The sequence below is a fragment of the Tursiops truncatus genome, chromosome 1, assembly GCF_011762595.2.
Source record: "Tursiops truncatus isolate mTurTru1 chromosome 1, mTurTru1.mat.Y, whole genome shotgun sequence".
Taxonomy (NCBI): Eukaryota; Metazoa; Chordata; class Mammalia; order Artiodactyla; family Delphinidae; genus Tursiops; species Tursiops truncatus.
The window spans coordinates 89593731-89610312 of NC_047034.1; the positions used below are offsets into that span (position 1 = coordinate 89593731).

Sequence of the window (16582 nt, forward strand, 5' to 3'; positions counted from 1 at the left end):
GGTGCCAGACATTCAAATGCTGTTTTGCCAGCTTACGAGAGTTAAGGACCCAAACACATTGAAACTTTATGTATAGAAAGAGCGACAACAATAAGTCACGCTATACTGTGTAGAGAAGTAGAAAGCATCTTACCAAGCTTTAAAGTGTTTGGCTGAGAGCTACATACTGGGTGACAGCAGCAAAAGGTTAATCAGTTTCTCCTGAGAAGGTTCCTCAGGTGTACAGTATGGTTAATGCCATGAGACATTCAGAAATATTATAGTTATTGTAGGAATATCATGGATAGATTATGGCTCTCAGGGATCCTGGGGAATAAAACCTGAACGTATTTCACGTTCTTCCCTTTATGTTGTGCTGGCTTTTGTTGGAAGTCTTTGAGCAGTTAAGTGAGCAAAAGATGAGCTCAACAAACAGGAGGAGGAGAAATAAGGAGCTTGCAGAATTAAATAGCCTGCCGAGATCCTCATCCACTTAGCAGCTTCAGTTGCTTAGTCCTGGGCCTGATCCCGTGGGGATGCAGAAGCAGCGTAAGAGCCAGTCCCTACTCTCCAGAATCAACGATTCATTGAGATAGAACACAGGAGCACATGCAGTAATTAAACAGCAGGGCCGGGGAGCGCCATGATGTAAGTGCCTAACAGATGGCTGCAGAGGACAGAAAAGGGGACGAGTGTTATCTGGATTGGTCAGGGAAGGGCCTGAGCTGAGCTTCGGAGACAAGGAGGTTAAGGTTCGCAGAAGCAAGGTGAAGGAACAGCGTGCCAGAATGAGGGTGGGGATGGTGTTTGGAGGGTGGGGGGCATTTAGGAAGCTGGGATGAAAAGAATTTGTGTGGGTAAATGATGGAAGACTTGGTGAGAAAGGCAGGATATAGCCAGACTACGAATTGCTATGGAATTGAAGTCAAGAGTTAGGATTTTATAATTTAGGAAAAGGAATGATGAGTCTGTTTATGATGAGTAGCTGAGAGGCGGCATTTAGAATACAATGGAAAGAAAGCTGAAAGTAAGAAGACCAATTAGGAGGCAGTTGTCTTAGTTTAGAAATGGTGTAAGTCCCTGAGTTGGGATGGTGGAACTGAGAATTTAGTGAAGGAACAACTTTATATCTCAGAGGAAGAAGAGAGTGGACAGAAAGAGCTAAAGAGGCATACTGACCTTGCAAAGATGGTTTGCAAAGAGAACGTGGGAGTAGTTGGAAAAATAACACAATTGTGGGAGGTTGAGCTAGGTTACAGGGAGGAAGATGATGAGTTTGGTTTCAGACAAGTTAAATCAGAGATCATGACTGTACCTCATGGCAGGGTGATGAAAATGTGTGAAATCACAGACTGGAATTCAGGGGAGGAGCCCCAAGGCATATCCAAGAATCTGTTCCATTCATTGGGGAAAAAATTAGAGTGAAGCCAGCAGAGGAGCGGAGGCCTAACCACGGTGGGAAGAGCTACCATTTAGTAAAGATGATAATGTTTAGATAAGATTTCAGATGGTTCAAATTATAGGTACTTGACATGAATGCAAATGTTTGCAGGGCTTTTAGGGTTAGGAGAGAGAGGTAGCACAGCGATGTTATATATTTGGAACAGATTCAAGTCCTCTAGTGAGGCATTATCCATATTCAGGAATGTCAGATATCTTAAGATGAGAGAAAGGTAGATAGATTAGATAACCTATTTTTGAGATTTAAATAGCATTTAATAGTGTTTTCACTGATTTCTTATTTCTTCCTTCTAGAGTTAACTTATCTTTTGTTATATTTCAGACTCTTGAATTACCTTCATTAGAAATTTTGGGGAAATACTGTCTGCTCTTATTACTCCATGGATAAATAGTCCCAGAGATAGAATCGGGGATGGACACTTGAGAAAGCAGTTTGGGGAGAAAATGCCCCTCATTACAAAGAAGTAATGGAGAGAATGAGGAGTTCTCATTTAAGTTCTCACAAACGTGGGGTAGGAATCTTGGCACTAGATTTTCTGCCGAAAGTAGCGTTAGGGTGCCTTTTCCTCCTTAAATTAAAGATGACATCCTCTCCTCTGTCTAACAGTGGGTATAATATGATCTCGAGGAACACGAAACAAACCAGTTACACTGCATGGCAATAAGTGAATTGCGCAGATCGTAAAATTAGCTGTAATAGCATGTACTGCTGCATTTTAAAATAAAAAAGTGTAACTTGGAACATGCAATGGATTAGAAAAGAACCTTGATTATTAACAAGGATATACTTCAGGGCAGGTTAAAAGTAAGTATGCGAAGCCATTTATGAGAAAAGTGTCATTGAATGCAACAATGTATATATGAACCAAAGAACGTCTGAACCCTTCCTTCCAATTCCTTTCCCCAGTTTACTTGGTTGGAATCTAAGTATCCCGTTAATGAGCTACTGACGTTCTTAGTATCTCTAGGGCCCCTTCTTGACAGGAGTATCTCTGCCATAAAATTTTCAGTAACTCAGTTTCCTTGAAGCTCATCCTTAAGGTGAGGGCAGCCTCCTCAAGAAGCAGAATGGTAGCTTTCACATTCCAGACAGCAGCATAGAATAAAGAATCAAAGAGAAGGGTGAAGGTGTGTGCCAGCTGCCTTCCCAGGAAAGGTACCAGAAGTTGCCTTATGATACTTCTGTATATATCCCAGTAGCAAGAACTTAGTATCCCTTCTGGGCAAACATAGCCCAACAAAATAACCTATTACATGGATTAAGGGAGGGATAAATATTGGGAGAAAGTTTACAACCACACCTTCCTTCTCCATTGCAATGGCACCATGGTATCAGCAGGGAGAGTTTTAAAACTGCCTAAGGTGGTACCTGAAGCAGAGGGGTAGATGCAGAGCAGGGTAGCAGTGAAGAGCCCCGGCTCTGGAGTCACACTGCCTAGGTTTGAATCTAGGTTGTTCTCAAATCTGAAGAAGAAATAGCATGGTACCTTCCCCTTTGCGTTGCTGTGATAATTAAATGAATATAAAACATTGAGCATGGCATCTAACACTTCCAAACCATTTGATCATTTTAGCTCTGATTATTAAAACGTGAGATGTTTTTGAGCATCCAAATGCATAGAAATTTTCTGTACGTTCCTACAAGTTGGGGATAGATTTACTTTCTTTTCCAGATATAATTCAAAGTGGTTTACATTTTATTTTTGGAAGTAACCTAGCATGTGCATGCTTGTTTGGAGGTGAGTGTGGTTCCTAACAAATCGTCTGAGTGATTTTCTTGAATTTTCAACGGGCGCTGCATGTTTCATTGACACCACCCTATAGGCTCTTACTTCTTGTATCAGTTTTGATGTGAAGCATATTTTACGTTAAGAATTTACAGGATCCCCCTCTCCACTGATGTGACAAAGTGGGAATTGTGCACCACATCAAGAGGAGAAGGCCGTCCTTGGATAGAGTGGGTATGCTGTGTTCACCTATAAAGGGACAGATCGCTGTGAATTGCAGAACTAATGTCAGTCAAAAATGTAATAATCTGGCTTGTTCTTCATTTAGAAATGGTGATAGGAGACAAGTGGGTGAAAGCAAAGCTTGATATTTCAACTTTGATATGACAATTTTCTTAAGGTTATAGACAACGAAATAGCTGTGTCGAAATATGTTTTGCCAACACCTAAATGGTCTTTGCTTCTCTCTTTTTCTTTCCTTCTCTAAGCCCCTTCTTTGTTCTGTGGGTTTTCTTTTGTAACTCCTCCAGACTACAGCTTTGTCCCCCCTTCTTCCACTCCTTTCTGGTCAGGTACTGCTTTACTGCTTTTATATGTCTTTTCAACTTGCTTTTGTTTGCAAATAAAATATTTTGACTTCTGTGTATGGCTTCTCATGTAGATACATCTCCTCACAAACAGCCCCTCGAGTCCCATTCCCACCATGCACTTGCCTTTTCTGTCATCAAGTCATCGTTTGTCTTGACATACCACTCCTCTGGTTTTGTGTGTGTGCTCATGTTATGTATTTCAGCAAGACATTTTCTCTTTCATCAGCTGGAAAGAGTTGAGAGCCGAAAGTATAAAGGGGGAATGAAGCACTCCATAAAACTAGTTTTCCTGAGGATCAGAAATTTGAGTTGAGAAAAGCCAGTGTTCATGTATTTCCATTAAGAAAATAAATAGGACCCAAATCCCAACTTTATCTCCAAATATAAGAGTACAATTCGGTCCAAATTGCTTTAAAGGATGACTGTGCCCATCAGTTTGTGCAGGGCATTCTGGTCTTGATTTCTGTCATTAGCCAGAGAATGTAAGGGCTGTTTATGTGACACATAGGGGAGTACATGATGGCTGGATAAAGTATGTTTTCTTACAGATTTTTAAAAATTAACCTCTAAGTCCCAGTGGAATAATTTAGTACCAGAAGGCCCTTACAAGTCATCTAGTATAGACCTTTCATTTTCTAGGTGAAGAGAATGTGGCCCAGAAGGGTTTAGAGACCTGTACAAGGTCACACAGTTAAGTTGAGGATGGGTTTTTCCATCACTGGGATGTTTTTATGTGCACGACTCTTAAGAGTAGTGCCCCAGTAATGGGATGGTTTTCAGTAAGAAAACTATTAAAGTGGTTTGTGTCTGAACAGTAAAATAAAATGACCTATTTTTGCTCCTTTACAGTTCTGAAATCTACAGCATTGCTATTCGTTTATCTTATGACGGACACCTGGAGACTAAAAAAAAATTTCTGTCATTGCAGAGCCCTGAAAAATAGGCCAGAGATCCCGGTCTCCAAGTGGGCAGGCTCTTCCAGGGTAACAGGCCATAACTGCAGCTGCCTAGGCACTTGGAACTGTTAAAAATATGGATGTGTGGCGTTTCCCATGTTTTTTTCCTTATACTTCAGTTTCTCTACCATTTAAGGTTGATAAAGTCCCACCAATCTCAAGTGAGTGATTCTCAGAATCACTGAACATATGATTGAAAACACTTTATAACCCCAAGGAGCAACAGGTAGAGATGTTAATATAAAATGTGTCCTGAAACACTAGAGGCAAACAAATGTCCAGCTTGAACAGAATTTTCCTTTCAGGACAGGCAGGTGAGGGCAGGGAGGAAGTTAGCTCCTCTCCTACCATTTTAAAAAAAAAAAAAAAAAACTGAATATAGGAAGCAGATGCCCTGAATCTTCTTTTTGATTAAGTATTTCAGTAAAGGTTTTCTATAAGGCAGTACTTGTTTGAAACAAGATAAATGGATGGTGTTAATCTATTTATTCTGTGAAACATGATTTAAGCTTCTTCACGAGTACAATTATATATAAAAGAGTAACTGTCCCTAAATAGTTTTAACTGAAAGCAAAGGCTGTTCGTGGGGAGGGGGGAGGATAGAAGTGATGACATGGATTCAACAAGAGACTTTCAGAGCAAAAAAAGTTGGTTGCTTTGAGTCTTAAGTTGAAAAGTTTACAAGATAAAAATGTGAAGCTTTGACCATAGAGGTTCAAGTTAAAAATGGATCACTATGCCATCAATAGGAAATTTATGCTAGTTATTTGAGATTCTATCTCCTTAGGTAGTAACTTAGATATTAGCCTTTGTTTTTTTTAAACTACAAAAACTAGTCCCTGTTTCGAAGTTCCTATGAAGAATGTGAAAACAGAACAAGTTTTTTAAACTTGGTGAAATGAACTTGACTACACCTGACTGAATTGAAACAGCAGTTCTGCTGCTTTCAAGCCCCTCTGCCATCATCACTAGTCTGTGACAAAATCACGGCCGCGCATTTTGACAGCATCTATGACATCCATCTGATTAGGGGCTTATGGTTGGTAAACTGCACATCAATTCTGACGCCCCATCCTTTCTTTACAGTGTTAAGTCCAAAGGTGCTGGGCATCGCCATCGCTCGGTATGACTTCTGTGCAAGAGACATGCGAGAACTGTCCTTGTTGAAAGGCGATGTGGTGAAGATTTACACGAAGATGAGTGCGAATGGCTGGTGGAGAGGAGAAGTAAATGGCAGGGTGAGCTGTCCCTCTCAATGTGCTCGTCACATGAATGAAGGGGGCTGGGCAGCCGCTGGCGCCCATTGTGGTGGGGGGAACCCTACACCGTGTGGCCGGCTTCACCCCCCAGGGCCCTGGCTCCGCACGGTGGTGCTCCTTCCTGAAAATAGGCACTCAAGAAAAACGTGTTGAGTGAATATGATAGGGGCATCGATAAAGTTTACTTGGGCAAGTTTGATGGCTTTCTGTTGGGAAAAGGGTTGAGCATATCAGTTCTTTTGAGTCTCTAAGCCTCTTTTTAAGTCTAGAGCATAAACTTTATGTGGAGTACAAAATATCTGTAAGAGCTGATGATCTAAATTGGAAAGAGTGGGGCATAGGACCTCTGTCTTTATATCTTGTTCTACAGCAGAAATAGGAAGCATTAACTAGTAGAGTCCCTTAATTTACATATTTGTGTGCTAGCAGGTTAGAACACCGTTTAAGGGTATTGTATTCCTCCCTTTCTGTCACTCACTCTATTGGGCTTTCAGGAGCAGTTTAAACCGATCCTCTTCACCTGCAGTGGGCATAAAAGGCCAGATTAATTCGGAGTGTTATGAAAATGAAATGCTCTGTAGAGTCCTTTGAAGTGCCAGATGCAGAGTCACGTTGCTGTGTTGGTTGCTTTTCCCTTTTAGGTGGGCTGGTTTCCATCCACGTATGTGGAAGAAGATGAATAAATTCCAATCCAGCGTTGCGCCCCGCACCAGGAATTTCAGAGAAGGGATACACAGAAGCCTGCACAGCATTATGAATTCACTGAAGTGTTTAAAAAGCTGCCTTTCTGGCTATTCAACATCCTCCCTCTTTTTCCCCTCCTAAGTCTTAATGCTGGGGTTTCTAAAGATGCTGGTACGGACAGATTAATGGCTCGCCTAGAGCTGTGCAAGAAACAGCCTGCCCGCCTGTCATCGTCAGGGACCAGGGCAAAGCCAAAAGCTTTTCTTCCTCCTGCAAACACATTGGTTCATGTTTCTTTTTCCTTCGTCCAGTCAGACGCCATGAATGCCAGCCAGCCATTAGTAAATGCTTAACACATCGTTACTTTCTTCTCACGTGCCATTCACCAGAATTTTTGATGGTACATAGAAGCAGAAGTTTAATTTTGCCTTTCCCAGCATGAAGAAAAATGGGAGTTCTGCCACTGGGGTAGCTTATTGGAAAGATCCAGCATTACTTGTCTTAAATTGCTTCACAAGGTGACTCATTGCCTGGCAAACACTTTTACCCCCCGATGTTACTCATGTTAAAATATAAGAGACAAATGCTCAGGTTTGCTTCATAAGTGATATTATATGGGAGGGGGGGTCCATTATTCATTTGGTGTCCTGATGAGATTTGTAAACTTTTTCATAAAAAGAAGACATACAGAAGAGTACATAAAAGAGTATCTTCATATTAAATCTTCACAACCTTCATGATTTCATAGGGTTATTTTGGAAATGTAGTACTTCACTTATGAGATAATCTTGGTTGGGTATGTTTTAGGTAGTCACAAATAATCTGAATTAAGGTAGCATTGTTTACAGAAACAGACCAAGGGCTATGATTTATAGTAAGTCATTTTAGAGAAGCAACATCTATTAACATATGCCTTTTTCTCCCCTGACACCTCCCCCCCAGCCCCCCCTCCCCCACCCACAGAAAAAAGACCTGCGATATATTGCTGATTCCCACATTTTCCTAGAGGATTTACAGTAGCACAAACAACCTTGTCGAGGATTTTTGAAGGAAAGCACAGCAAGGTCCTTTATGCATTTCAGGGACAGAAGGAGGGTCACTAGGCTTTTCTGGTCTTATTCACTGGGGGATCCCAGCTCTCACTGAGGCTCTTCCCATCTGAGGCCATTTCTGGGTGTGTATTAACCAGTGGCAAGATCAGTCTGCAGTGCACTTATTTGACCAAGTCTTCACCCTTTATGTGAGGAGTCTAAGTACATTTTTCCTGGGATGTACAGAGTGCCCAGTCAAGACAGTCAAGTTAAGACACTAACTTGGCCCTTTCCTGATGAAATATTTTCTCCATAGCGGAAGTCATGTTCTGACAAGACTCGGAGAGTGTTTGCAGAGAACATTAAAAGCATTAACTTAATAGAGCCAAAGTAGGAACATTTAGTTCTGAAATTTTGGACCATCTCTAAAATGAGGTGGGCGTGGCTGGCCTTCTCCCCAACCCACTTGAGGGCCAGAACTTGATGTTCATTGGACACATCTCCCTTTAGAGACCCTCGTGGGCTAGGACTTCTTAAATAGAATAGATTCAGGACCTTTACCTCAGAATTATGTAAACTGTGATTGTGTTTTAGAAAAGTTATTTGCAAAAACCAGTTAAGTTTTTGTATATGTGTAAATGATCATGAAATTGAGTTTTATAAGATGTTCTGTACAGTAAAGTTATACCCTCAAGGTGTATCTTGGAGTGGATTCTTTCCCATAAAGTCTTATCTGCAACACTGTGTCTGGGGAATGTTTTGTCTGTTACTGTCTGCCAAATGTTATGGAGAGGGCAGCTTCATAAACACTCCTGTGTACAGTATTGTAACTTGTGCTGTTTCTTTTATTGTTGTTTTAGCCGATAGACTCCCTCTCTTTCTTGTTGCATTTCATGGGCCTGGGGGTTTCCCAGCAGAGGATATTAGAGTCCCTTTTCATGACGTTGCCAATTACATCTTTGTCTATGTTTAATACTTCATATTGGAAACTTTAATGCTGCGAATTTGTGTAGATTTCTAATACCAAAGACAGAAGTAAATGTTTTTCCATACTTTGTCTTGCCTGTATGCAGCCCTGTGTAATATGGTGAATTAGAGTGGTATTTCACTTTGTAATATTTTGTAAATATGTCAATATAATAAATAGTTACTACTTGCATTATATCGAGAGTTGAAGTCTTTCCATAGAACAATTCCATACATAATTCAACATGTACCAACCTCATCAGAAACACGGGACTAGAAGCCCTAACTTTGATCTGGTTTAGCTCAGGCTTGCTGCCTGAACAGTTATGAACAGTGGCCTGTAAGACATACTCAGTAGTTGCAAATAATATATTGTTGACATGCTTCCCATGTGCCTCGCACTGTTCTAAATGCTTTATGTGTTTTAACTTGCAGTAACCCCAGGAGGTATAATCCCATATTATCTCCACTTTTCAGGTGAAGAAACAGGCATTTCAAAAGGCTGTAGCTTGACTCAGCGCTCAGAGCTGACGAGCGTCGGAGATGGAGTTCCAAGCTGGACAGTCCGGCTCCAGAGCCTGTACCATGACACTTAGACTAGGGTCAAGAGGGATATTAGGGATGTTTCTAAGACTGCACAGCTGAGAAGCTATGATACAAGATATCGTAACGATAGAAGATGAACACAGAATTCAGAAATGTTCTCCTATTCCTGCCTCTTAAAACAAAGCCCCAAACAGATATTGCCTGGAGAGAGAGGTGTCAGAGGAGATTGAGCTTTTTTTCTATTTTGATTCAACTTTTCCACAGAAAATGATGAACTGCTAAGCCAGAGAGACACAGAGGCAAGTCTCCCTTGGCAGAGCAGGCCTGCGGGCTGTCCACAGTGGTGGAGACCGGCTAGCTCAGGAGAGGGTGGAAGCCCGTTCCTTCTAAGGAAAAGTCAGTTCCACGGTAGTAGCTTCTGGTTGATGTCACCAGTACCACTATGCTCAGAAATATAAGATCTCCCCTATTTCATTATAGTACAGTGGGTTATCCCAACCCTTACTCCCTTTACTTGAAGGGCTGATTCCTTTGGAATTCTCTTCGACATGTTAACATTTATGTGACTTTAGACCTTGTATCTTATTATCACCACTCTCACCACCACTGCCAATCATGATAAGAACTCCCTCGATTTATTAGTTAACATGGGAATATCCTTTATAAAACATTCAAATATTTTGTCTTCCATCAAGTAATTGAAGTAAAATATGTTGATAATTAGTCTTTAGGTGCCTTGCTTTGTTCTATTTAATTTGACCGCTGTATAGAAGAGTGATGAAAGCATAACCCCAGACCTCAGACTGCGTATCTGGGTTCACATCCCATCCTTGCCACACAGGGCCTCAGCCAATCAGTATAATAACAGCAGGTACTTCACAGGATGGTTGTGAGACTCAACTGAGGCCATACGTAGGATATAAAGTGGAATGGTGCCTTGCTTACATTGAGCCATTTTTATCATCATCATCATCATGGCTACCATTGTCAGATGGATTTGCTGGCAAAATGTGGGTAGTTGCTATATTAATCTTTGAATTCCTTCAGTATAATTCAGACTCACTTACTGGATTAAGGGGCAAAACTATAGATTCTCAGTTAGACAGTGTCTCCAGGAAGGAAGTTAAATCGTTTGGTATTATAGAAAGTGGAAGTTTTAGCAGTCACATCTGGCTTCAAACCCCAGCCCTGTCAGTGACTTTCTGAGCACCAATTTCATCTTCTATAATAAAGGGATAATCATAAGTGTCTGAGAGAGCTGTTATGAAGAATAAACCATAACATATGAAAAAAGATGCCAGTAAAGAGCCTGGCACATGGTAGGTCCTCAGGAAATGTTGGTCCCCTTCCCCTGAAGAACTGTAAAATACTTCAGAACCAAATTATGGACTGGCAGTTTTTATTTTGAATACTAGAGCACATGCTTTGTTTCTTGCATATGATTACACTTTAAGCATTCCAATTACAGATGGAATAAAAAGGTGTGTGTTCAGGAAGATTAATATTCAAACCGACAATCTCAGAAGTTGAATTTAACAGCTCCACACTATTTTGACTAGAAAAATGAGATTTTCACCCAGCTCATAATCATTTAAACTTAGTCCATTAGTCACTTCATTTTTCACTGAAACTAGTTTTCTGGGATTGGTTGGACTCTGATTAGAAACGTTATGCACTCGCATCTGGCAGACTTTGGAAGGTACCTTATTGTAAGTAATGAACAAGTCCTGAAAAACAGGTCAGAAAGGAATCCTTTCTCTAGTTAGGCGCCATCAATTAGGATTCGGGGACATAGTGACAGAAGAGCAAACAGTTCCTCCTGAAGCACTCTAGACTGGCCCTGTTAGAAGGTTCCAAAATTTCTAGGCACAATACAATCACAGTGACCCAGAAATCGAGACACCTCAGAGCAGAAACAGAATGAACACAAAAGTCACTCCATGCCCTGTCCGCTAACGGACACTGGCGTCCGTGTTGAGTCCTGAGGGGGAAAGTGAACTCCAGAATGGCCGACCTGCCCTCTGCAGGCACAGCCATCGCCCCTCACCAGCCGAGTGACCCTGGGCAAAGCACACAGAGCCCCTGTGTATTTGGAGAATGAAGGGGTTAACTGGTTGAAAACTGTGACTCCATCCTAACTCCAGTGGTTTTGCGAAATTATTCTGAACCATGGAGGAAACACAAAGAAATTCAAAGACTTCATTGAAACGCAGAGGTTTTAAGATATGCTAGCACTTAACTGTGAAAGTCAAATATCTGTCCAGTTGTACTCACAATTCTTTGCACAGTCATTTCATGGCTGTTAGTGGCACAGGGGCAGCTCCGAGGGTCTGCTGTACTCACACTGGTACCCTTAGCACCTGTCCACGACCACATGCCAGAAGTCAGGGGATGTTTGTACAGTGAGCGAGTCCCCAGCACTCCTATGTGGGGACCTGTGGGCACTAGCTCGAGATTCTATGGCTACACAGCTAAATGTGCTTTGGCTTTGACTCCAGCAGTTGAATTCTGTGTGGATGGTTACAATCGAACCCCTGAAACCACCACTACTCATGGTTGCACTGGAGACTGGCCAGTTCTTGGCCAGTGTCATGACACCGGCCACCTCTCTCTCTTTCTGAATTAACTGCTTGGCACGTGTGCTCTGGACAGCACACCAGCCCTGCCACCACAGCAGTACATTTCAGTTGTACTGCTCTCTGCCCACAGAAGGCACAATACAAATGATCTCATTTAGTCACCTTTTCCTTCTGCCAATGATAAAAAATAAAAGGTCTCCCTTCATCTGAGACCTACAGATCACGGAGCCTTTTCACATACTTCATCTCATTGAATTTGGAGCAGCACAGCCCTGAAAGGCAGGTAGGGCAAACCTCATCTGTGATACGACAATGCACAGGAGCTTCCAAGATTTCAGAATTCCTAAGGCCTTTCTTCAGAGAGTCGTTCTGGGGAGCTGCTGTCTACACTGTGTGCATTTGCTGAGGTCCTAGGTCAGGTGGCAGTGCAGCTGGGTCAAAAATCTTCGTGCCTCTTGCTGTCAGCACATACTGAGGACTTGGAAGTGTGTCAGTAAATCTCATAATGACTCAAAGTCTGATCAGCGAATGCTTTTGGATTTTCTAGCGATTTGAATGACTTTGCCTCAGAGAGGGAAATGTTTCTGTTTTTTTCCAATGATAATTTAGGTTTTGTCTCTTCCCATTTGGATATTTTTTTTAAATCTCACCTCATGTAATTTTTCTAAGAATTCAAAGGTTGGTAACGTCCCATCTTTGAATCATGAAAACTCTAGTCCTGGAGAGTAACTCTTCTACACTAGAGCTAGAGCTAGTTTTTAAGGCAGTTTGGCCTGTTTTAATATTACAATCGAATTTTTCATCTAAGCAGCAGCACAGATTAGTGGTCAAGTTGTCAGCCTTAGAACTGGACTGTTAGGCTCCACCACTTACTAGCTGGATGGCCTTGGGCAAGCTGCTTACACTGCTTGTTCCTCAGTTTCTCTATAGTTAAGATGGGGTGATGAGACCCAAAACCTATGGGATGCAGCAAAAGCAGTTCTAAGAGGGAAGTCTACAGCAATACAATCCTACCTTAAGAAATAGGAAACACCTCAAATAAACAACCTAAGCTTGCACCTAAAGCAATTAGAGAAAGAAGAACAAAAAAAAACCCCAAAGTTAGCAGAAGGAAAGAAATCATAAAAATATCAGAAATATATGAAAAAGCAATGAAGGAAACGATAGCAAAGATCAATAAAAACTAAAAGCTGGTTCTTTGAGAAGATAAACAAAATTGATAAACCATTAGCCAGACTCATCAAGAAAAAAAGGGAGAAGACTCAAATCAATAGAATTAGAAATGAAAAAGGAGAAGGGACAACTGATACTGCAGAAATAAAAAGGATCATGAGAGATTACTACAAGCAACTCTATGCCAATAAAATGGACAACCTGGAAGAAACTGACAAATTCTTAGAAATGCACAACCTGCCAAGACTGAGTCAGGAAGAAACAGAAAATATGAACAGACCAATCACAAGCACTGATATTGAAACTGTGATCAAAAATCTTCCGACAAACAAAAGCCCAGGACCAGATGGCTTCCCAGGCGAATTCTATCAAACATTTAGAGAAGAGCTAACACCTATCCTTCTCAAACTCTTCCAAAATACAGCAGAGGGAGGAACACTCCCAAACTCATTCTACGAGGCCACCATCACCTTGATACCAAAACCAGACAAGGATGTCACAAAGAAAGAAAACTACAGGCCAATATCACTGATGAACATAGATGCAAAAATCCTCAACAAAATACTAGCAAACAGAATCCAACAGCACATTAAAAGGATCATACACCATGATTAAGTGGGGTTTATTCCAGGAATGCAAGGATTCTTCAATATACACAAATCAATCAACGTGATACACCATATTAACAAATTGAAGGAGAAAAACTATATGATCATCTCAATAGATACAGAGAAAGCTTTCAACAAAATTCAACACCCATTTATGACAAAAACCCTGCAGAAAGTAGGCATACAGGGAATTTGCCTCAACATAATAAAGGCCATATATGACAACCCAAAGCCAACAACGTCCTCAATGGTGAAAAACTGAAAGCATTTCCACTAAGAGCAGGAACAAGACAAGGTTGTCCACTCTCACCACTCTTATTCAACATAGTTTCAGAAGTTTTAGCCTCAGCAATCAGAGAAGAAAATGAAATAAAAGGAATCCAAATTGGAAAAGAAGTAAAACTGTCACTGTTTGCAGATGACATGATACTATACATAGAGAATCCTAAAGATGCTACCAGAAAACTACTAGGGCTAATCAATGAATTTGGTAAAGTAGCAGAATACAAAATTAATGCACAGAAATCTCTGGCATTCCTATACACTAATGATGAAAACTCTGAAAGTGAAATCAAGAAAACACTCTCATTTACCACTGCAACAAAAAGAATAAAATATCTAGGAATAAACTTACCTAAGGAGACAAAAGAGCTGTATGCAGAAAATTGTAAGGCACTGATGAAAGAAATTAAAGATGATACAAATAGATGGAGAGATATACCATGTTCTTGGATCGGAAGAATCAACATTGTGAAAATGACTCTACTACCCAAAGCAATCTACAGATTCAATGCAATCCCTATCAAACTACCACCAGCATTTTTCACAGAACTAGAACAAAAAAATTCACAATTTATATGGAAACACAGAAGACCCCGAATAGCCAAAGCAATCTTGAGAACGAAAAACGGAGCTAGAGGAATCAGGCTCCCTGACTTCAGACTATACTACAAAGCTACAGTAATCAAGACAGCATGGTACTGGCACAAAAACAGAAAGACAGATTAATGGAACAGGATAGAAAGCCCAGAGATAAACCCACGCACATATGGTCACCTTATCTTTGATAAAGGAGGCAGGAATGTACAGTGGAGAAAGGACAGCCTCTTCAATAAGTGGTGCTGGGAAAACTGGACAGGTAAATTTAAAAGTATGAGATTAGATCACTCCCTAACACCATACACAAAAATAAGCTCAAAATGGATTAAAGACCTAAATGTAAGGCGAGAAACTATCAAACTCTTAGAAGAAAACATAGGCAGAACACTCTATGACATAAATCACAGGAAGATCCTTTTTGACCCACCTCCTAGAGAAATGGAAATAAAAATAAACAAATGGGACCTAATGAAACTTCAAAGCTTTTGCACAGCAAAAGAAACCATAAACAAGACCAAAGACAACCCTCAGAATGGGAGAAAATATTTGCAAAGGAAGCAACTGACAAAGGATTAATCTCCAAAATGTATAAGTAACTCATGCAGCTCAATAACAAAAAAACTAACAACCCAATCCAAAAATGGGCAGAAGACCTAAAGAGACATTTCTCCAAAGAAGATATACAGACTGCCAACAAACACATGAAAGAATGCTCAACATCATTAATCATTAGAGAAATGGAAATCAAAACTACAATGAGATATCATCTCACACCAGTCAGAATGGCCATCATCGAAAAATCTAGAAACAATAAATGCTGGAGAGGGTGTGGAGAAAAGGGAACACTCTTGCACTGCTGGTGGGAATGTGAATTGGTACAGCCACTATAGAGAACGGTATGGAGGTTCCTTCAAAAACTACAAATAGAACTACCATATGACCCAGCAATCCCACTACTGGGCATATACCCTGAGAAAACCATAATTCAAAAAGAGTCATGTACCAAAATGTTCATTATAGCTCTATTTACAATAGCCCAGAGATGGAAACAACCTAAGTGTCCTTCATCGAATGAATGGATAAAGAAGATGTGGCACATATATACAATGGAATATTACTCAGCCATAAAAAGAAACAAAATTGAGCTCTTTGTAATGAGGTGGATAGACCTAGAGTCTGTCATACAGAGTGAAGTAAGTCAGAAAGAGAAAGACAAATACCATATGCTAACACATATATATGGAATTTAAGAAAAAAAATGTCATGAAGAACCTAGGGGTAAGACAGGAATAAAGACACAGCCCTACTAGAGAATGGACTTGAGGATATGGAGAAGGGGAAGGGTAAGCTGTGACAAAGCGAGAGAGAGGCATGGACATATATACACTACCAAACGTAAGGTAGATAGCAAGTGGGAAGCAGCCGCATAGCACAGGGAGATCAGCATGGTGCTTTGTGACTGCCTGGAGGGGTGGGATAGGGAGGGTGGGAGGGAGGGAGACACAAGAGGCAAGAGATATGGGAACATATGTATATGTATAACTGGTTCACTTTGTTATAAAGCAGAAACTAACACAGCATTGTAGAGCAATTAAACTCCAATAAAGATGTAAAAAAAAAGATGCGGTGATGATAGCACCTTATTTCAGACAGTTTTCATGAGGATTAAGTGGGATAACATGTATAAACAGAGGTTTTATATTTGCATTTTGGCCATTTTACAAAAATAAATGTTACAAACTAAACTCAGACATGGAAAAAATCCCTCTTGTATGTATATTAGCCTTTGGAAGAAACATCTTAAGATAACTTTTCACATCAGTAGTGCTTTAGAAGTGATGAGCACAAATTAAACATGGTTTATTACTTATCTACTCTCATATAACAAATTAGTCCAGCCCTTTCAGCTGAGGACAACAAATGTCTATTATCCCACAGTTTCTGTAGGTCAGGAATCGGGGAATAGATTAGTCGGGGTTTCTGGTTCAGGGTCTCCCATGAGCCCTCAATCAAGTCAGTCAGTGCTGCAGTCATCTCATGGCTCAAGTGGGGAATAATCAGCTTTCAAGCTAGGTCATGTGGGCCTCCCTGCGTGGTTGCCTCATAGCATGGCAGCTGGCCTCTCCCCAAACCGCGCCATCCAA

The 16582-nt window shown here is 40.8% G+C and overlaps 1 protein-coding gene across 7 annotated transcripts in view; it reads left to right on the forward strand.

Annotated features, from left to right (window-relative positions):
* VAV3 (vav guanine nucleotide exchange factor 3) overlaps positions 1–8849 on the forward strand; it is a 400412-nt gene extending 391563 nt beyond the window's left edge. For 4 of the 7 annotated variants that reach the window (XM_033862682.2, XM_033862681.2, XM_019919347.3 and 1 more), the window contains 2 exons: positions 5800–5951; positions 6614–8849. In XM_033862682.2, coding sequence (XP_033718573.2) covers positions 5800–5951; positions 6614–6655 — 194 coding nt within the window. In that variant the 3' untranslated portion in view covers positions 6656–8849. Of the gene's footprint in view, positions 1–5799; positions 5952–6613 lie in introns of those variants that run through there. The other 3 variants (XM_073810192.1, XM_073810193.1, XM_073810194.1) reach the window with 1 other exon arrangement.
* The last annotated feature ends 7733 nt before the right edge of the window (positions 8850–16582 follow it).